Consider the following 23,062-nt stretch of genomic DNA (forward strand, 5'->3'; position numbering starts at 1 on the left):
TTTTTTTTTGTTAATGTCTTTGCAGCCATTTCTGGCTGGCTTGCAAATGGCCAGCATTTAAATCGTTAACTCGTTTATTTTCCTTTTAGCTATTAAAATTGTTGCCCAATAAATTGCCAGCTCTCTGGTCACAACACGCACTTAATGAGCACGACATTTTCGCGTGCCTTATTTATAGACAGAGAACTAAATTATGGGCCATATTATGTTGATAATCGCAGCTTAGAACAGTAGCAACAGCAACAACGACAGCAACACACGACGGCAACTGTTGCTCTGGCGCCGGGCAACTTTCTGCGCCTGTTGCTGTTGCTGTTGCACGACGCCGTTGCCGACGCCGCAAAGTCTGCGATTTTTATCTGTGACCAGGCAACTTATCGCGCGTGTGTGCCTGCTCTTGCCACAAACTGTCCGTTGTTGTTGCCGCTCATCTTGGGCCATGTTGTTGCCTACAAATTGTGGCCTGTCATGTGCGACTGGCTGCATTTGCATTTTAGCTACAACAACATGTGCTGCTTGCAGCTGGCATTTGGTAACTTATCTAATATGATTACAAGATGCATTGCTTTTATTTTTAATTTTCACTCCACTATAAGCTTGACAATTGTGTTTATTAAGGCAATTAATACAATTAGTTGCTTATTCTATTTAGCAAGACTTAAAACTGAAATACTAAAGTTACGATTTGATCACCAATCAGTCAATAATGTCAAACATTACGTATATCGCAGAAAACCATGACATGTGTTAATTACTTACAAGAAATAAATTTTTTGAACGGATCATGCAGTAAGTCGGGCGGTCAATTTTTATAACCCTGTGTGATAGCGATAGGATCCTGAGAATCACCTTTTTGATTTCTCAATGGACTAAAGTTAATCTTCTCTAACACTAATATGCTGCTTATTTAAAATATTTTCACTTATTAATGTCGAGTCATATTCCGGTCGCAAGAAAAGCTCTCTTCAGATTTCAGGGTGTTAAATGGAATTTTTATGTATTCATAATCATCCGTTATGGAACCTTTAACAGAAATCCACATGGAAATATTTGAATTTATAAATTTAAGTTTAGTTTTACTCAAACTACATTTTATTTTTGTGATTCCATAAATATTTATCTCTTGCCCTGGCTATGCAAGACAGCGTTAAGTGAGTTAAGATGACGGCAATTGTTTGTGGGTTTTTGGCCAGGTTAACAAGTTAATAATTTATTTGCCTCTTGCTGGCTTTGTCACGTGTGTCGGGCGCATGTCAGCTGGGAAGAGAACCGCCCGTTCTTGGCGAATTCGGAACTGGAGGCTCTTTTATTATTTGCATACATCATCCACATGATTTGCATGCGTGGCAACTCTGAATGTCTTCGGTGTCGCCGCGTGGCGTCGCGTCTACTTCAGCGTCTGCGGCGCATAAACATGTCATATTATTTTTTACTGTCTGCTAAAAGCCAGGGCCAAGAGCCAGCCATGGCCAGCGCTGGCATTCGGACTGCGCACTTGATACTCGTATTTTTATGATGATGCGTCATGAATGAGCAACAGGAGCAAAGCAAAAAAATACAAATGCAAAGTGAGTGGCACACAAATATTTGAAAAGATTTCAGCAGCAGGGGGGGTTGGGCATGGCGTCAGCTTATCAATGCAAAACAGACGCTGGGCATTAGCCAGCGACCGGCTTTCAGCTTCCACTTCATATTCAAAATCACGCCCCCGGCATCTCTCCTATTTGCGGCACTGCTGCATTGTCCACGGCGCGTTGAAGCAACCCTTGAGGGATTAAATTTCAACAGTTTTGCCGCGCGTTGCGCATTCTTGGCCAGCACTTAGCCAGATTCAATGCTGCACCACCCACCCACACGCCAGCCCCCCCCCCCCTAAAACCCAACCCAACCAAGTACTTTAAAAGCTGCTGCTGCTGCAGCTTTTCCACTGCCGACTTTTCAGCGCTCATTCAACTGGCTGTCCCTTCCGTCTGGGATTGAAAATGGGTCTGGAGGGCTGGCATTCAGTTAATGAATGTAATCGCCATAAGCTGCCTTGTTCCTCAGAGATGTGGGCTGGGGAGAATAGACGAGTATTTTCCGAGCTCTAATGAGAGCTGGCTGTCTACAAAATATTTCCTTGTAATTGGGTTCCTGAAAATTTGTTTTTCTTCTCTCAATATTTTTTTTTTTACTTGAAATTATAAAAGCATGCAATATTCATTTATTATTTAAAACACTTTTATGGTAGAGCTAATGAAATGAAGCTGTTTTGTGAGCATTAAATGTGGGGATTACGCTTAAAGAAATTTAATTGGCAAAGGTCTAAGGTTAAAAGCAGGTAAATTAATAGAGCTTAATGGAAGAAATTTCCGTTAACAGTGACTGAAATTTATTTAGAAGTAAGTAAATGATTTTCGACATTTCGATTTGGTTAAATATTTATCATGTGCCATCTATATTAAAATATAAATAAATATAGCATACAATTGTTTGGGCACTATAGCAATTCTTTGCAATGAATATAATACAAACCAAAAGGTATAAACAAGAAAACAACTTATTTTCACATCTCCTTTGCCTTAAAGTGTCCTGCCATAAGAGATGTACTCTATTCAGATAAGTTGCATCACAAAAGCGGATCATTACACACATTCATCATAAATTTATATGGTTTTGCATATACATATGCATGTAAGACTTTTAGGATTCCAAACAAGAAGGCTCTCTCTTAGGGCAGCTTTCATTAGCCTTATCTTGGTTTTTCTTCAATTTAAAACTCTCGTTAGAATGGCAATCATTGAATTATATACCAGCTAAGCTGACTTTGCATTTACATGTTTTTAAAAAAAAAGAAATTAAAATATTTAATTTTGACTCTGCTTTCTGGGAAATAAAAACGTATATCTAATGAGCTTGAGTAAGAAGCTGAGAAAATGAAAGTAAATTAAAATAAATGTAAGAAAAACAAATATGTTATGAAAATGTAAATCGCCTCAGCTTAAGTTGTGTCTTATTTAAATGAAATTCAACCAAAAAACATTTTAACAACATTTTGCCAACTCTCCTTATTGCCATTTGCAAATGCCGTTCGCAGCAAAAGAGCAGACGCTGGGGCAAAGCAAATAGAAAAGCGACGAATGGCAAATAGACTAAAATAATCAACAAACAACATGCAACAAATAAGGTAATGAGTATACGCCGCGTCTGACACAACAAGATAGAGCTGTCACAAGAAGGGTGAGTAGAAGGGGGGCTTCTGTCATACGACGTCGGAGGAGTGCAAGGAGTGTACTGTTCTCTTCTGTTTTTGTTTGTGTAGAAAAGTGAAAAGCATGTAAATGCTCCAGGCGAGCATTCTGCCAAGCTGAAACGAAGAGGGTCGCCTGGCAAACACTTGAGCAGCTGGACAATGTATTTGGGCTCGTCGTGTTGCAGGAAGCTGAATTAATTGTGTTGAGCTGGCGTCACGCAGGGCAGGGCACACGTTTCAATGCCAAATAGGCCGCGGGGCAACACGAAGCAGCAGCGGACAAGAACAAAACATGCGACATGCCTCATTACCAAGAGCAGGAACAGGAACAGGAAACGGGTGCTGCAGCCAAAGCAATTTTAATGCTAATGAATTGAAATTGTTAAGCAACGGCTGGGCAACGCGGCGTATGAGCAATTTAATTGTTGAAAATGAAAATTGAGACCAAAATGTTGTTGTCGCATGTCAATGTCAAGTGCAACTGTTGCAGCCGCCGCACCGCAACAGCAACAATGTCTCTTTGCCAGGGAATAAAACAGCGAATGAGGTTTTGTACTATTGCGGAATTTTATCATTTGGGACCCCCACGCATGGGAAGAGGAATTGTGTTTGTTGCCCGCTGGGCATGTAATTCATTTTCTGTGTGCTAGTCCTTGACTTTGACACGAGTTGAAAACTATAAAAAATATGTGTACTATATAAGTATATATGTGTGTATACTATATAAAAAAGCGCCGCCGCAGGCGTGACTAAAGTCCGCCGCATGGCACTTCATAAAAAAGCCGTAAAATTTTACGACTCTTACTATACTTCATTGCATTTTCTGCCATTTATTTTTTTGCTCGTCTCTGATGTCATTCCTTTATATTTATTCCACAATTTTCAGACCGAACTCTCGCACAATCTGCAACAATTGTCGGAGAAGGCACGTTCCACAACCGAATTCATTCAGCGGCTCAAAGGCATGAGCGACAAAGTAACGGTAAGTTGAATGAAACTACGGATAACTGGAAATATTTAAAAAAATAAAAATGTTTTTATTTTAATTATTTGCGCGCAGGAATCCTGCATTGAGTTCGAGCGTCTGGTGCACGCCCAGTGCGAGGCGCTCATCCAGGCCATACACGACCGACGCGAATATCTGCTGGAGGCTATACGCATGGACAAGGATACCAAAATCAGAATACTTAAGGTGCGTACCACATTGCGCAATCCTTGCCGTTTTTTCTTACAAGTATCCGTGTTTCTTTGCAGGATCAGCAATCGAATTGCACGGGCAAATTACAACAGACCACGGGACTTATTCAGTTTTGCATCGAGGCATTGAAAGAGACCGACAGCGCAGCCTTTCTCCAGGTGTGTAGCCCTATTGGAATTAATCAGAATATTTTCATGTGCCTATATTATATTTTCCTTTGCCCTGCAGGTTGGCTCTATGTTAATCAATCGCGTGGCCAACACGGATATGACTTGGCACCAGGAGGTCACCAATGCCGCGCCCCGTGTCTCGCCCATTGTCGACTTGACCCTGGACGATGCTGCCCTCGCACGGGCCATAGACAACTTGAATTTCATACAAATGAAAGGTGCGTAAATCAATATGATATAAATCATATTACTTTTAAAAATTTGCCTAAAATGTTGCAAGTAAATAATCCAAGAGTTTATACTAATAAGTTTAGAATTGAGAGACAATCGTGCAAAGTATATTACTAATTATAGAGTACAAGTATTCATGGTAGATTCCTTTAATCTTGGCTAGAAAATAAAGCTTAGCTTAAGTTTTACACTTGTGAGCCGAAATACGTCGAAAATCAAACGAATCAGCATCAGCAACTACATGAAGTCTGACCGTAAACTATTTAATTCGAATTATAATAAGTTTTCAAACTACTTTATCAGTCCCTTTTGAGTGTTTATAGTTAATGAATAAACGCTTAAAAAGTTTTAAATAAAGTAAGGCTTTCACAGATACTAAATATATAAGAAAATAAATAAATCTAATTTCTAACATTCATTGAGAAATGTTATATAGGTAAAAATATGTTTTAAAGCTTGTAATTGTCTTACTGTTATATTCAAACTTTCAGAGCTTTTAAATAACAATCTTCACAGAAAGTTATTGAGTAATCATTTTACGTTTTAAAGTTAAACAATATGCAAGTCCCTTAACTAATGCAAAATGGTTGCTCTGACTGTACTTAAGAAACTCATGCCCGCAGTTTTATTTAAGAGCTCAATGAATTTCAAAAGCAAAATATTTCCAAACCCATTTAGTATAAATTAAAGGCCACAAATAGTATTGCTCAGCCAGACCGTATCATAAATATTGTCACTAATTGTCGCATTGTAAGGTTGGTTTGCTGCGCACAAGCACATGTAAATATCAACACACTCACACCTTTAAACACACACACAATATGCACACATACTCTCACTCGCACTCTCTTGCCATACTCGAAAGTGTTAAAACAATAGAGAGCACTCATTAAGTGCCATTGAGAAGTGCGCACCAGAGACTCGTGTAAAAATAGTTGGGATAGTTAAGGGTATTCCCTCGAGGAAATGCCAACCGCACTCCTTGCGTATTGTGTTTTAAATATAGAAAACAAAGTATAGTTGTGGAAGGGGGGGAGAAAGTGTAAAGTGTGAAGTGAAACGAATCGCAGTTCTGTTTCTTTAGTCTGACAAATTTCTAAGGAAAGGGCCACCCACACACACACACTCACACACACACGCACACCGAAAATAACAAAATGCTATTAAAACGAAAGTGTTGAAACTTGACACTTTTGTTCCTGTTGATTGTCTCTTATTTACGAGCATATAATAAAATCGCTATAATAATACTATAAATATAAAATATGTGATATATGATACAGCTTATATAGTACATATTTATGTATATGGATATGTTTTAAATGTTTTAACTTTTTGTGCTTCTCTTTTATCTCGCGCCTGCTGAACACATTACACAACATTTGTATGTGCCGCTTGCTCTCATAAATATATCTTTACATATATAAATACAAAAAAAAAAAAAAAAACATTAGCAGTCAAAGATGAGGATGAAAGATGTCCTGCAGGTGAGCAACTAATGCAACCAACAACAACAACAACAAACAATCTTAAACCCCAAATTTTTAACTGTTTTTCGTTTCACATGAAATTCATTAAATTTTTCACAAATTTTTTTTTGCGTTCAAAAAAATATTTAATAAAAATAAATATCCAACAACTTCTTCTTTGGTGCTAAGCTATCACCCACACACACACACATTCTCACACACCCACACACACATTGCAATTTTCATTGTCGGCCATTTTGTTTTTCATAGCTTTTGCTTTTGTTTCTCTGTGTACGCGCCTACGCATAAAAATTTTCACATTTTCATTTCAACAACAACCAGAAAATGTCTGGAAAATAGGGAACACAAAAAATATCAAAAATATAAAATTAAATTTAAAAAAAAAATAAGGAAATGCTGTCAAAATATTTTCAGTTCCGTTGCGTTCCACCGCAAACTGTCAACGGACCGAGCTTCAAGTGACATAATTTTCTTTTTACGCACATTTATTTTATATTTTTATTATTTTCGCCTTGTGCCTGCTGCATGCTGTCCCTCTCGCTGCTGCCTCTTGCAGCTTTATTATTTTACGCTTTGGCTTTCATTTTTATGTTGGTTTTTTATTTTTGGTATTTTGTGACATTTTTGCGTCCGAGTGATTCGCTTCGGGCGAGCGCTTAGCGCCTGCCTTATCCTTATCCTTGGCCATATCCTTTTCATTTTTTTCTGATTGCCTTCTGCGCCCTCTAATAAATTTCAAATGCAAAACTTTTTACCTGCCTTTTTGACATTTGACAGCTTGGCGCCTTCTTAATTTGATGTCCGCCTCAGCCGCCATTTTAATACGATTTTTGTGGCATACTTTGGGGCGCCACCGCATGGGGGTTTGCCTCTACGCTCATTTGTGTTATTCGTGCCATAAATTTTTATTGTCAGGCGTTCATTTTATCGTTTTTTCTCTTGGGACGAGGCGTGGCACAATTAGTATATGTGTACATGAATAATGCACGTATAAAGCTTTGGCAATTTAAGTGCTCAAATGGGACCGATATCTGTTATGGGTACTTGGCGGGGTGCTTAAGTGCCTGGTTCTTATTTTAATCATGTCTTTTAACTCAATACATCTATTTTTAAATTTACTTGAAAGAGAATACAATGAAAATTTAGTTGTTCATTTTAAATAATTATGTTTGCAAATGGTTTTGCTAATTTAAACATTAATTTTGACAGCTTTCGTTAATAAATCATTTCATAAATTTGTGGTTGTCCCGTTTTGTTCAAACTGAATTTGATTAATTTATGTTAAAAGCCGTTTAGAGTTCAATAGTTTTCTGGAATACAGACTTTAGTCTTAAGTTTATCTTTATGCTTCGTTCCTGTTTATTCATTCTTATTCCAGTGCGTACTAACTTAATGCCAGATACTAACTATTTGCTTGTTTTCGTTGGAATTTTATTTTCCTAACATTTACTTGTGGCATTAACTTGAAATATAATTTGTGTACTAACCGACACATTTACACACACAAAGCATACATTGGTTGTTTGTCAATATAGTTTATATCTAACTGACCCCTCTGTGACCCCTTACGCACACAGCACCCTCGACACCCACCATATTACCATCGGATTGTTCAGCGGAGAACAATTCCGTTACAGTTGCGTGGCAGCCACCGAATCATTGCTTTGTCGAGGGCTATGTCCTGGAGCTGGACGACGGCAGCGGCGGCGAGTTTCGGGTGAGTGCTTGAGTCATTTTTGAATTGAATTGAATGCAAGTGCAACTTTAATGTGTATTCAACAATCGACATTTGCAGGAAGTCTACTGCGGCAAGGAAACAATTTGCACCGTTGACGGTCTCCACTTCAATTCCATGTACAATGCCCGCGTGAAGGCCTTCAACAGTGCCGGCGAGGGTGAATACTCCGAGCTGATTGGACTTCAAACAGCAGAAGGTGAGTGCCGAGTGCCGAGTGCCCACCCGATTCCCTCCAATCTTCCCACTTATTCGCACTATCCGTACTAGCTTTTTCAATTAAACTCTCAGCTTCGAGCTATCGCCAGCTAGTTCCTCGGATCCTGGTGCCGTTTCTGTTTTCAGCTACTTTGCCAACTCTTTTATAATTTAATCCTTTTCGGTCATGCGCCGAACCCCGTCACGTGCCTTCCACATGCCCGCCCCTTCCACATTCTCGCCCTCCCCCTCTCCTTCTCCCTCTCCCACTCGTGGCACCATCTAGTTTTTTGCTGCCCGTCTGTCGTGCTTTGCATGTCAAACAGCCATTGACCCCTTTTGCGCCTGCCGGCCAGAGGCGGCTCCATTCGCAATCCAATTCTCACTTGATTGATGCATGCGCCACCTGACACACACCCGCTGCCCCGCCCAGGTCCCCTCGCAACCGCACTGCAAATGAAACTCTGACGCTTCAAGTTATTTAATTTATAAAATTGCTAGCGCATTCCTGGCCATGTCCTGGCTTCTGTTCTATCCTGTCGTTTTATTAGTTGCCCAGCGTTAATTTGCGACTTGTAATTGATTATTGCTTGAGGGGGGCTAGCCAACCCATGGTAGGGGGTAACGGGGGGCTCAAACTAAGACGTTGGGCGGGTCATGCAAATTGTTATTTTATAAAGTGTTTACATTGGGCGCTCACGCCTAAGTAATTAACGGTTAACCGTTGACGGTTAATGACGCGTAACACTTTTTGCGGAGCCATATCTAAACTGGTAATGGGTTGGGTCTGGTAATTGAGCCGGGTCAGAGCACTGCCAGCACCTTGAACATAATCTAATTCACGTGAAAGGCTTGGGCAAATACGATGCAAGTATAGATTAGAATTTGTCATTGCTTTATTAATATGATCTCGTTATGGTATATGTTAAATATATTACATTATATTTATGCGACTCTTGACCTCTTGAAAAAAAAAGGATTGGTAAATGGATTTTTTAATTAAAATTGTTGCAGCTATAGGAACTATTTTTAATTTGTAGGCTCATCAAATTTGAAAGGTTAGAACATGTTTTAAATACAAATGTTAAATTTACACACTGAAGTGTCTGTAAAATGTAAATGAAATATAAATAAATATATATATTTATTAGGCAGAAGCTTAACTAACTTGAAATACATAAAACTAATTGAGCTCTGCCAAAGTAAATTTCATTAACCTATCTTCAGTCACAATTTAATACTAATCCTATCTAGACTAGACTTATTTGTTTTCGATAAATGGCTTGTTATTAACACAAAATCATATTCCGGCATAAACAAAGCCAAACAATAAACTTCTAGTCTGTTGTGGCTAGAAGCTTTGTGGCTGCTTTTGGCCACACAATTGCCTTCGGTGGATAATAAAAAGCGCAGCCTGCCAGCTAGTCATTGGCAAAGGCAGGCAGCGCTGCAAGCCGCATAGTCATCATCGTCAACATCACAAACAACAATATTCTCCCCCCTCACTGCGACTCCAGTTGGCTCAGCTGCCTTAGTTGGCTTTAGTGGCATTCCCTAAGCGACTTGGCTTTGGCCACTTAATGCGCCACAACAATAAAAGTAAATTTAATAAAGTACTCGGACTCTGGCGCTGCTCGTGGCATACTTTGCGGCGCATAACAGCATAAACTATCGGGCATCGACCATTGCAATGGAGCCGAGTGCTGCAACTGAAGCCACTCTGTTGGTCAGCACCAGCCCTCAGCCCCCAGTCCCCAGCCCCAGCCCCTTGCCGTCAGCCATCAGCTAGTGGCCACTTGCCACTCGCCGAGGCCACTTGAGCTTTGACAATAGAGAAAATTGCCGGTTCAGGCTGCACAGTGGCGCGAACATGGGTAAACTTGATTCAAATTCAGTTGAGCTTATTACAAGTTTTATTGGTTAATATAACATTTAATTGAATTCAATGATTTATACACTAGCATCTCTTATAAGAAATATCTAACAAAAATGTAAATTCACTTTCATTTTCTATAAACTATTATAAACCTGAATCTGCATATATATTTTTGTCTATAAAGACTTTTCCCCCTTCTTTATTGTGTATCTTAACCTAGCTTTACAATAATGGGATCAACGTACTTAACATTACCTATTAAGTTTTAAAGGTCCATAAAGACTAACTAACATCAAAACAGATATTTTAATTATTTGGCAAACTAACTTAAAGGGTAATCAACATTTTTTGCCAAGCCTTAAACACTGTGCATGTCCTGTCTGTCGCTGCACCAGTGCTGGTCCATTTTCTATTGCAGCTGCCCACCTTGGAGACTGAGTTTTTTTTTGTCTGCTACTTCAATATTCGCTTATTTTCCATTATATTATTGTGGTTGTCGCTTCTCTCTTGCAGTGGCCTGGTTCACGTTTGATCCCGTGCTGAGCGGCGGTGCCGGCTCTGGACTAATCTTTAGCAAAAATAATGCCACTGTCTCTGTGGAGGGCTGGGAGCATCGAGTGGCCCTCGGATCTGTGGGCTTCTCGCGCGGCGTTCACTACTGGGAATTCACCATTGACAACTATACGGCGGACACGGATCCGGCTTTCGGTGTGGCCCGCATCGATGTGGCCAGGAATAAAATGTTGGGTAAGTACCGAAACGGGGTGCGGTGGCCAGACGAGCTCGCTGTGGGTTACTGTGGGCATTTGAAATTCAATTAAAATGGGACTCCCCACTCGAGGCGAAAGAAACCACTTGAAAAGCTTTCAAGAACTTTGCGCGCCCAAAACAAAAGAAACTGTTCAAATGCAACTGAAATCGGTACAACAAATAGATTTGCAGCGCCACCTAGCGTTGACAAAAGGCCAATCGTATGCACAAAACTTTTCAGCTAATAAGTGACTGGGGCGCGGCTTCTGAGCCAGAAGGGGCGGGTGGAAACACTTGCGAGCGCTGCGGCAGCAAAACTTTCCCATCGCTCGACCCGGCCAATATAATGGCAAATGGAAGGCGTCATTTCGATTGGTGGGCGTGACCAAGAAACTTTTGCCATTTCTTGTTGCGTGTGCGTGAAACTTTTTGCCAAGAAGTTTCAGTTGCCAAGGATCTAAAGCCGTCCGTAGGTAGGTGCCAACAAACACAAACAAAAGGCGTGCGGAGCCGCCTGAAAGCAAATTGATTGAAAATGCGTTTTGGTTGAGGGCATGTCTGCTTGCTAAAAGGATCGGGGGCGGTGCCGGTGCCGTGTCGGGAATGGGTTATGGGTTATGGGATTGTTAGACAGACAAAAGTAATTAAAAGTGCGACACTTCAAGTTTGCGCGTGACAAAAGTTTATTTGTGGATTCGCATTTCTGTTTAAATTATTCCAGGGAATGCCAGCAAACTCTCCATTTATATTTAAAGCTTCCCACGCGCCATTAAGCATGTGCAGCGTCCCCCAAACCTGCGTCCCCTTCTCTGTCTCTCAATGGGTACTGCAACGCGCAAGTTTTTAAATTAAATTTTCATGTGCAAAACGCCTCAGCTCCGAAGCTGGAAAATGAAATGCGCAACTTTTGCGCAGGTGGCGCCCCCAAGCGGCTGACATTGACACTAACAATGCAGTTTTGCCAAGTTATTTTACGAGTTGTTGTTGTTGTTGTCGGAGCTGTTGTTGTTGTTGTCGGAGCTGTTGTTTTTGTTGTTGCAGCTGTCATTTAAAATATTAGAAAAGTGAGGGAAAACCTGACAATGAAATGGAAAATGCGATTTGGCAGGGGACTTGCGCATGGGGCCATAAAATATAAATATAGCGAGAAAGAGTTGACGGAAAATGAACTTAAAGTTCTGGTATTGAAGAGTGCATTTAAATTCGCATTTCTAAGTTCGGAATAAATAACAGGAATACAGAGAAGAAAAAGCGACGGAAGCAGAGTTAAAAAATATGATTAAATGCCTAACATAACAAATTCAACTGCAAAAAATTATTGATACTTATCGATTAGTGTGATTTTTAATAAACTCGGCTTGTTCGAGGACTTACTGCTTGTTAAAGAAATTATATTCTTTCTTACCATTTTCCGTGGGATAAGGGTATAAAAACTAAATAATTCAAATATAACTCAGAAACTTGATTCGAACGTGATTTCGTTCTGGGCATAACTTGGCATATTTAATAAATTGACCCCATATTATTTAACAATTAATTTCAGGCAAAGATGAGAAATCCTTTGCCATGTACATCGATCGGCAGCGCTCCTGGTTCCAGCACAATTCCATACATGAGCGCCGCGTCGAGGGCGGCATCACCACGGGCAGCACAATTGGCGTCCTCCTGGATCTGGAGCGGCACACGCTCAGTTTTCTGGTGAACGAGATGCCACAGGGTTCGGTGGCCTTTCGGGATCTTTATGGTGTTTTCTATCCGGCGGTGAGCATCAATCGTGGCGTCACCTTAACCATGCACACGGCATTGGATGCGCCAAAAATGGATTATTTTTGAAGTGTTTGTTGGGGGAGTAGCGAATTGTGTAAATATAGCTTGGCATTTAGCAGTTATCGGTGTCTATATACATATATACTTATATATACTACCCATAGCCAATAGCATAATCTATTAAAACATATAACACTTACTTACATACTTATGCTTATAACTGTAGTCTCGGGCAAAATTTAGCGACATATCTACAAACTACTCGTATCTATTCAAAACTCTAGGCAATGTTTCTAAAACGCTGCAACAAAAAAAAAAAAAATTTTACTAATTAAACGGCGTTGCTTGAATCAAATAATTATTAAAAATAATTGAAAACGAAATTACATGTAAAATAAGATGAAAATAACAAAAATACAAGTTATACATTTTTTTTGCAACACACAAAGCCAAAAATCAAGCACCATGCAAAATACACCAAAACGAACATGAGAGAAAAAATAAATTAAATTTAAATGCTTCAATTTAAAAACCATATAAACCCAAATAAACGCAGTTAAAATCCATTAGCCTTTAGGGTAGCTCAGAAATCGCATATGTGTGTATCTATGTGTGAGTTTTTTCCAAGTTTTTGCGTGTTAAATTGCAAGCCAAAAATTATGATAAAATATCAAAAAACAAAAAATGCAACAAAACAAACAAAAATTAAAATCAAAATAAAATACCACAAATTTTCAGGGGTCTGTCGAAACGAATGAGATTTCCACGCCCATAAGTATTTAGTGTTAAGACTGAATGCAAGTTTTACAAGCTATTTGAATACTGCCTAAAAATCAAAGCAAACAAATACAAATATTTTAAACCTTTCACACAAAGTTCTCAATGTTAAGTGTGCAATTTTTCAAAATACTTAAAAATACACGTAACATTTGCTGGAACCCAATCACAAAAAAAAAAAAAAAACAAAAAGGAATATAATAAAGAAAAACCCACATTTCAAAGCCAATTTTGTTTGCCTAAAAACAAAATAAAATTTGCATTTATTTATAACTATTAATTAATGTACTAACTATTAAGTTTCGTGTAAATATCAGCATACTGTATTTTATATATATATGTATTTTTCATTTAATGTAATTAATTAACAAACATGGGCTATAAATGTTTTTTTTTTTTGTGAGAATCCACAATCTACATATACATTAATATTTGCTAGTTTTACATGTGTAATATTTAAACTTAAAAGCTATGTACGGCATTATTTATACTTTTATATTTAAGTCCACAAACAAAACTAAAAAGCAGCAACAAATAACGTAAAATTAAAATCACTATGCATGTTTAATATTTATAGTTGTAATGATAACAACAACTTACACAATAATAAAAATAATACAAAACATTATAAAACAAACAAACGGAAAAAATACGGAACACTTTAATGGCATTATCAACCACAGGCACGCAGACAAGTAAATGAGTTTATTTAAAAAGCCATATGGAAAACAAATAATAAATATTAAAATTGCATATGCAAATTTATTTAACTATGTTTTTGATTCAGTCAGTTTGTGTATTGATGCCTCATCAATTTTGCGAGGAGCATTTAAAATTTGCTAATTTCGGTGGAGTAAGTAATTACCAAAATAAATAAAAAAAATAAGATTGAGAGTACATGCACAATGAATTGCCTTCGGTAAGATATAATTCCAAATTGAACCGCTCTTTAATTTTGTTATGCTCTGTTTTTAAAAGCCTTTTCTAGGGTTTGAATCTTATTACTAGAGAAGTTAAATACGGAGCTAGATAAATAACGTGAAATCTCAAAACAAAATTTAGATGCTAGTTAGAAATGAATCTGTAGAGATTAATTTGAAGCTCGAAAGTGAGCTGTTAGTTAAAAGTAACCAATTTCAAAGATTTACAAATGCATATCCATATTTAAAATTTATATAGTCAAGAATTTTCGCACAGCCATATACATAAATTTTCCTTTACATCCCATAGGGTCAATCTGTTAAATTGAGCTGCTAGTTTGTAAATAACTCGGTCAAAGATAAACTAAAGCGCTTGTTTGTATTTTGAGATGGATTTCGTACTGTTATTAATATGGATATTTTATGTGGAACTAAAGTAGCAACTCCTACAAACACGTGCCACATCCGCAACAAGCGCAACAACAACAACAATAACAGCGCAACTGAGAATGTTTGGGGAATTTGTGAACGCAGCGAGGCGCGAAAACATTTACTCAACACTTAGCGTCAGTTGGCAGCTTGCGATGTTGCAAGTTTCTTAGTGTCATGGCGCAAGGGGCAGCTGCGGGCTGCTATGTAGGCATCCTTGCGGGCGACGTGCGGCGAAAGTTTTATGATTTATGAAGCGAACGAGCAATGGTAAAAAGCAGCTGCCCCGCACCAGCTGCCTGGCCCTTAGCTGTGGCCCGCGTCTCGGACGCAACATGGCTGACGACGACGCGACGGAAGCGGATGTGGCCGACACCCCAGAGTTGCTCTGGGGCAGTTGCGCGATGGCAGTTCAGCGCCTGCTGCAAGTTGATATGGCTGCCAACCCGGATATAAAATTGCACTTTGATGCGTTTCCCCCAGACCAACAACACACATACACACTTGCACATACACACGCTCACACACATGCATAGATAGCGCACAACAACTAAAATAGCAAACAATGCAAAGCCAAAATAATAAAAGTTGTCTCGCGGTTTTTAGAGCTGCGCTCATTAAAATTTCGCTTAGAGCGAAAGTTTTTGTATGCACAATACAACACGCACACACAAGAACAACAGAAACACACACGCACACACACACTTGCAGGCAAACAAAATGTCGGCCTTTGCATTTGACACATGCAACTTTCGAAGCGTTTTGTATTTCGCAGTTGTTGTTGTTGTTGTTGCAGTTGTCGTTCCTATTCGCGGGCTAGAGTTAAGTGTGTAATTTATAAATGTGTCTCAACCAGTGGGCGCGGCAGCGGGCGTGCTCAGCTCAAATGAAATGCCAAAACAACGGCAAAAATTGCGCATTGTTGGCGACACATTTCTCGCTTGAGCCGACTATTGTCGGCACACACCACCAACAACAACAACATCAACAACTACAACTACAACAACGATAACAACCGGAATTAGAACAATAAACCGTCGACACATTCAGCAATTGGCACAATGAACTTTCACCTGCGTGAAGTTTTAAGCTAATGGGCAAAAATCCTGAAGACGGTGAAAGTTGTATTGCGAATCCACAAATGCTTGCGTGGAAAAGCCAAGGATGAAGACCTGAGGGGTATCAGAAGTGGCTGGAAATAGTGGCGTACATTAGAGTCAAGTAGGTGCTGGTAACTATGAAAATTCCAGTTGTAAAACTAACAAGCAACTGTCAGAGAGCGGCAGCAGCAAAGCATGCGTAATGGGGTCGGACCCTTAACTGTAGAAATATAACCTGAGAAAGAGGAAATATCTGGCTATAAATAAACATATAAATAAATAATGTCATATATCAGGGCAATTCAGATCTGGGCGAGTGCATATCTATATATCCGTGTAGACCTTTTAAATTTGAAACAAATAGCTCCAAGTGCCAAGTAATAAGTAGAGTATTAATAGAACAAGTTGAAAGTGTGTACAATTTGCCAACTAAATATATTTATGTTCCCAATAACGTACAGAGCCCAACACCCAAAACCAATTTATCGTGTCTCGTGTTCCGTAGCATCCTCCATCTCATCTTCCGTATCCTCCATCGCATCTTCCACCTCCTGCACTGTTTCTGCCGTGGTGGAGTTCCCTTCGTTATATTCCGTGGTGGACTGCGTGCCATTTTGTGGACCGCCCGCTTCCCAGAGCCGCATCACTTCCAGCATGCGGGGATGTGCTAGGCGCCTGGCGCTGATGCCCCAGACCATGTCCATGTGATTCCATTTCTTGTTGGGATACATGTGATCCTCCACGACATTGGGCAGGCGCTTGATCAGTCGCTTAACGTCCTCGACAGCCGACAGGTAATCATTCTGGGTATAGTACAAAGCAATCGGTGCTGTAATCCGTTCCAAAGCATAGTCCACAGGCGTGGCACGACCGTAGGTGCGCTGGTTCTCCTTCGCATTATAGTCGTAGGTGCAAAATCGATCTGACAATTGCAGCTGCAGATAGTGAAGAAATTGTTTGGAATTGGCACCGGCGGGCACATGACCAAACATCACAGGTAACATGGTCTGAGGAGGGCAGAAGATTAGCAAATACTTTGGAGATTCGAGGTTCCATTTCCGTTACCCACCTTGTTCAGCTCCGCAGTATTCTTGCCAATTATTTTCCACACGTAGTACATGCAGGTTTGCACTGTGGCTGCTGACAGCATGCAGTTATCCAGCACCAGTTTCGAGTGGGGTGTAACCTCAGCCCGTTCTCCCAAGACTTTCAACAGGTTGCGGCCCAATCCCAACAGTGGTCCCTTAACATGTGTCATAAAAGCCACTGGCGCCAGAGCTTGCATGATATGTACCTTGGCATTGTACTCGGGCCGACTAGAGGTCATCACAAAGAAGGTCGTGGTGCCCTGGGAGTGTCCAAAGTAGCTCAGCTTCTGGTAGCCAGTCTTGGCCAGCACCTTATCGATCATGGCGGGCAGATCGTACATGCCAATCTCGTGCCACGAGAAGGTCCAATAAGATTTGTCCGTGTTGTAATTTAACTTGACATGGCCTCGCGAGTAGCGATTGCCGCGCACATTGCCCATCCAGACATCGTAGCCCTCCTCGTAGAGGAAGTACCCAAGACCGCTGTGCGGTCCCATCATAATCCATGTTGCTGAGCTGTCCTGCAGTCCATGCACCAGCAGCACAGGCTTGGCTCCAGGCCTGGCAATACGATGCATCTGCAGAATATATTTGTCTTCGGTGGTCACTGAATGCGCCTCCCCCGGATACTTGTACTTGGCCAGCAGCTGGAGCTGTAAATTGTTGATTTTGGAATAGTTTCATTCCGAACACTGTCCGAGCTCTACGCACCGTGGTCAGATGCGCATCCTCGATCACGGTGGCCGGATAGTTGTCCTCCAAATAGCCAGCTCCACCTGCTGCCCACAGCTGACTTAGCCAGAGCAGGCCCAGCAAATAGCTCCAGCGGCAGCTCGCGTGCGGCATGGCCTTTAAGATCAATGAGACTGAACTGATTTTCACGAATAAATTCACTGGGTATCACCCGCAAAAAGCTGTAATTAGATGCGCCAGCACTCAGCTGTGCGGCTTACCCAGCTTATCGGACAGGCAATCGCTATGTCCATATTTCCGACAAAATCAAGCTGAACAATGTCAGAAAGGTAGAAGATACGAATGTCGGTCAATATATACTCTTTTCGGGTAAGTGATATAGTGAATAAGTTTCTATCGGTGAGCTGATCTCTGCATAAAATACATTGAATGATTTAATTGTTACTGTGCCGTATAAGGAAGAATATTTAATCGAATAATCTGATCTAAAAATTATTTATTATTCAATCAATTTTCAAATTAAAAAAAAATAGAAGCAGATAAGAAAAAATGTATGGTACGTCAAATTATTATGAACATTTTTATTTAGCATCTTTATTTCGATTTATTTAAAAATACCCAACAGATTTATTTAACCAGACTGAATTTGTATATAGATAGACTGACTATTCACGATATTTTATATCAAATTATTTGTTAGGGTGCGTTTCTATAAGTATATTCTGTGTGGTGCCAAAACGTGACTAAATAGACTTAATTTTTTGTTCGAAATTTTTCGATGAATTCGTCACAAAATTCATGCCAAAATCATAGTACCCTCAAAGGCTTAGAGAAGACATTTTAGCACGAGAGGTGCAAAGTTCGAAATGTGGACGCTTGTGGGCTTTTAATGAGCAAATCGATCAAATCAGATGCTGATGACGGGTCGATTTATAGCCGCGGTCAATCTGCCAATCAGTCAGTCAATCAGAACGGCTGCAACCCGACTGCCTATTGAAATGCAAATGGGAATAGAAATGATAGTGGAAATGGAAATTCAAGCTGAGATTCGGCTAATCAAATTTCACAGCGGCTTTTCAAACTGTTTGCCGGTTTGATTGAAAAATTAAATTTTTAATTCAGTTGCGGCCTGTGCATAGCCTTCAAAGCATCTTGCCAGCCTCGTCGAACTTTGAATAGTCCATCTTTGAATACCCTTTATATATTTAAATGTTCATATTATGAGTCTTAAAGCTGTTTCCTGACTGCCACTGTAGTAAATATATGTAGGGGTGCAAGTCCTTATAAAATTGTCCATGGCTGAGATAAATTTAGAAGCATACTGCCTGCATTAAGTTTGTTAAGGTGTTTTAACAGATCCATGAACTGCGGTTTGGTTCAAAACGTTGTGAAAAATTAAATAATTTACATTTACATATTAATAAGTTTATTAACAATTGCCCGTTGTACTGAAAATAATGCAAGTCGTGCCTATTTTCACACACAAGATGCGGGCTACATTTTATCTTCACGCAAAATGGGTATTTTTTTAAGTCCTTTAATTCTGAAGAAAACTATTTTGTTTTTTTGTGGCAAGTGATTAATTTTGATTAAATTTACCAACTAGAATGCAAATCAATCTCCATCGGAGTTGTGTACAGGGTATTATCGTGGTGTAGCAGTCTCTCGCTTAGGCACATTCTTAGTTGTTTTTGGCTGCTGTCCATTGAGCCAATATTTGAAACGCTTTCGTTTGGCTGGGTGCGGGCGCATAAGGGAGCTCTTGTCATTGCCTATGTCATCGTTTTTTACAATTGATTGGCAAAAATTGATTTCAGCTTTTGCATAAAATATTTGGATCCCTTTATTTGCACCAACTGCTGTCACACAGTCTGACAAAGCGCCGGCCCATTCGAATTCTGGCTGCGATTCTGGAACTGAATCCCTGCTAGGACCGTAGGCGTGCACCGGCCTAAAACTGTAGCTGAGTCGGCTGCCCAACAGTTCGACATTTGACAAATAACTTAATTCGCCGTTGTCACCACATGTCGGCAGTGGCATTCACTGGCAGTCACTGGCAGTCAGCCGACGACACGCTTGACAAGCTCTTGCCCCTTTCCCCAAGGCTGTGGGCGTGTCAGTTTTGGGCTGCAACCAGCTAGTCTGCACATATATATGTGGCTGGAAATCAGTTGAGAATTTGCTAAGCTTTAACATTTTATACAACATCCGATTGTATAAAAACGAACTCTGAGGAATTGTTTCGAATTTTCCAAGAGCTTCTTCATATGTTAATATAATATATGTACTTTCTTAATATAAATGAAAGTTAGCTAGTTAGCTAGGTGGTAAAAGCTTCCAATTAAAAAGATTCCAATCATTTTTATTTTTAATGAGTGTTTCATTTATAAATGCATACCATATTTAGCAGATACATTTGCAGTGTATTTTTATACAAAAGATACTTTAATATCGTAACTAGATTTTGAAGTCCGATTGCGAATTTCTTCATTGCAATTTAAGAATTAAACTTTCCACAGCTTTTGTGCAATTTATTCGTTGCACTTTTGACCTACTTTGGGGACAGGTATACAGATTGCAAGTCGAGGAAAATTAGGTAATTCCCTATGCCCTGGAAGGCAATCAACGTCAAACCGTTGAACACTTTGAAGCGTGGCGCGTGCCGCGACAATTAGCTAGTCTCTATTTTAAGAGCGAGTGCCAATCAGACGACAATCAGCGCCTGACTACACGAATTGCCACACAATGTTGCCACACAGTGTTGCAGCAAGCTGGCCAAAAGCCAGCTGAACTCTTAAGCACAAAAGTGGGCGGCTATTGAAGCGGGAGACCAATCAATTGGCCAGCCCTTTTGCCATTGTTCAATGGGAGCAGCTGTTGCTCTTTAAATGTCTCGCCGCAGCCTCCCAGAGACCCAGTTTCCTCGATTTGGTGCAGAGTTCAGCTCGTTAAAGAGCCTTCGACTGTGGCTGTGAGCATCTGTAGCTGCCAGATTATGATCAGCATTGTTTAGTCGCAGCATTTAGGCTGCCACTTGGCCATTAGTTGCAGCAGCTGCCCACTTCCTTGCTCCACTGTCCCACCATTAGCCACGCACGTGACTTTTAATCACGCGCGCATAAAATTTCATGCGGAATCACAGACAGCCCACAAAAGCAAGAAAAAAACGCTGAAGGAAACACAGCCTGGGCAATTTATAGAGGCGCTGGCCTGGTTTATAGCTTTGGCAACTTTGCCTTTGTCTAGCTCATTATAGGTACAAGTCTCTGTGATGCTCTTAAATTGGGTATAATTATTTGCAAATATATTTCGGAAAGAAAGATGCTTTCAAATTAATTTCATTTCAATTTCCGTCGTTTATTCAATTAATAAACTTATTATATACAAAATAATTATAATTATTAATTCTAATTATATTAACTGACCTCTTTAATCTTTTTTCTAAAGCTTAATAGATTGTGTTACATTTTATTATAGTTCGAAGCAAATTGATCAAATTTAATTACGGTACTTTAAACAGTGTTTGATATCACACTTTTTACTAATTGTTGTTGGTAAGTCAATTCAAAAAAATTGAATTAAATCTTGTTAAAATTTTTCTATTCTTTTTTTATTATCTTGTATAAATGAACAATTTATTCACTTAATTAAGCTGATTACCCTTATATTAATATTTACTTATATATATATATATATACTAATTAATATATACTTCTCATTGTATTAGACTTAGTCTAGAGCCTGATTTCAATTTAATTGCCAATTAAATATCTTTAGCTTATTGTGGAAGGTTGATAGAAAAGACGTACTATATAAAAGCATTTTATGTTCGTCCTTATATTGTCACATTTATTATTAGCAAGTGGAAAACAGAGTTCCGTTTTCTTTGCTATTTTTATGCGTAACGCCAAACTGAATAGTCCAAGTGGAAGTTGAGGCCTTGGATGGGATCCAAAAGTTAGCGCTGCTTAAACTGCTAGGCGTAGTCGAAGTTTACGACTTGGCCGAAGTTTGGAGGCTCCCTTTTCTTGTCCGGCCCAGATGAAGCCGTTTTGTCTGCCCGGCGCGGCATTTGACTTTAACCTTTTCAAGTTTCTACTGTGCTCCTCTTGTCTGTCCAGCAGACTGTTTGGCCTGGACACCAAGTTGGGGGAGTCATATTGCATTTGATTCAGATGGAGAGACGACAGCCAAGGCAAGGACTTGACTCCATGCCAGACACACAACTACAAGGAGTTGGAGTCGTGTTATTATGCTTACGGACGCGCCCAATGCCAATTACAATGCGCTTCGGGCCCATTCAATGGAACCAGCTTCCATTACCCATCTATGCCACTTTGCCGCATTACCACTTTCTACTGCCACGCCCAGTAGCCTTTTGCATTTTGTTGTAATTACTTTTGGCTCGCTTTGTCTGCGCGTGGCACATTTCGTGTGTGGGGGGCACAAGTTCAGGGTCAGGGGTTGCACACTTGCGTAGCTTTGAGAATTGCTTTTCATTTTCCATATCCCAATTGCCAATGGCGACTGGCGTATGGCCAATGTCCAGTTCGGTCGTTTGCAGCAAAACAAACAGCAATTTAAAATAATACTACAATAACAATAATATTTAAGTTAATTAATTTCATATTTAATTCAATCTCACGCACAGCACCAAAGTTGATTCAACTAACAACAAATGAGCAGAAAATGAAAAAATTGTGTTTTTAAATTAAAAATAAAATTACTGGCCATCAATTTCTGGTATTTTTAAATGCTCCGCAGCTACGCGCTGTGCTTCACTGCGTGATGTGCTGACTGCCTGTTAATAATATCGATAAAAGACACAAAATTAAAAAAAATGCAGAAAAATTATCTTTGTTTTGCCGAAGTTCAAATATCCTTAAATAATTATCCACATGAACACCCAAAGATGAAATATTTAATTTTATTCCTTATATTCACTCATCCATAGATCGTTAATTGCTATCTTAGCTATATGTTATGGTAGTGCGATACTGAAAATATAGGCTTATAGTCTATAGATATAGAGACTGATTAAGAGGGTATGGCCTCAACGATAGCTCCCAGTCAGCGTTACACATTGCATGTTAAGTGTATAGTGTCCCATGCAAGGGTATACAAAACGCGAAAATTATTATGTGCTTTCATTAAATACGCCATTATTTGCTTATTGTCGCCAGGCCGCGGGGCCAGAAAGCGCCGACGGGGTAAGAGAACATATCGATGTGAAGCAATGCGTAGCTGGTCAGCCATTATCTGTGATTTTAATGACAGGCGGATGCCTTTTGTGTGCGCTGCAGCGACGAGTTCTTGATCCTGGGCGGCGCATCCTTGCGGCTGCTGATTGCTGCCCATCAATAAAATAAACGAGTGATAAAGGATTACGGACAACGGCAGCGGGAATT

At 39.8% G+C, this 23,062-nt stretch overlaps 2 protein-coding genes across 3 annotated transcripts in view; one reads left to right on the forward strand and one right to left on the reverse strand.

Annotated features, from left to right (window-relative positions):
- Window positions 1–13,788, forward strand: part of LOC115759277 (E3 ubiquitin-protein ligase TRIM9) — a 108,056-nt gene extending 94,268 nt beyond the window's left edge. Inside the window, exons 2-9 of one of the 2 annotated variants that reach the window (XM_030700178.1) lie at window positions 4,119–4,214; window positions 4,293–4,424; window positions 4,487–4,588; window positions 4,659–4,818; window positions 7,899–8,038; window positions 8,117–8,255; window positions 10,644–10,877; window positions 12,424–13,788. In XM_030700178.1, the coding sequence (XP_030556038.1) occupies window positions 4,119–4,214; window positions 4,293–4,424; window positions 4,487–4,588; window positions 4,659–4,818; window positions 7,899–8,038; window positions 8,117–8,255; window positions 10,644–10,877; window positions 12,424–12,713 (1,293 nt within the window). In that variant the 3' untranslated portion in view covers window positions 12,714–13,788. The remainder of the gene's footprint in view (window positions 1–4,118; window positions 4,215–4,292; window positions 4,425–4,486; window positions 4,589–4,658; window positions 4,819–7,898; window positions 8,039–8,116; window positions 8,256–10,643; window positions 10,878–12,423) is intronic. The other variant, XM_030700179.1, reaches the window with a different exon arrangement.
- A 2,494-nt stretch (window positions 13,789–16,282) lies between these two features.
- On the reverse strand, window positions 16,283–17,807 carry LOC115759239 (lipase 1). Its single transcript, XM_030700137.1, has 3 exons — window positions 17,673–17,807; window positions 16,943–17,614; window positions 16,283–16,880 (listed from the first exon to the last, which is right to left on the reverse strand). The coding sequence occupies exons 1-3, from the start codon at window positions 17,805–17,807 to the stop codon at window positions 16,356–16,358; spliced, it is 1,332 nt and encodes a 443-aa protein (XP_030555997.1). The 3' UTR covers window positions 16,283–16,355.
- Between the last annotated feature and the right edge of the window lie 5,255 nt (window positions 17,808–23,062).

The sequence above is a fragment of the Drosophila novamexicana genome, unplaced genomic scaffold (genome assembly GCF_003285875.2).
Source record: "Drosophila novamexicana strain 15010-1031.04,08,12 unplaced genomic scaffold, DnovRS2.1 tig00000193-arrow-pilon, whole genome shotgun sequence".
In the NCBI taxonomy this organism is placed as follows: domain Eukaryota; kingdom Metazoa; phylum Arthropoda; class Insecta; order Diptera; family Drosophilidae; genus Drosophila; species Drosophila novamexicana.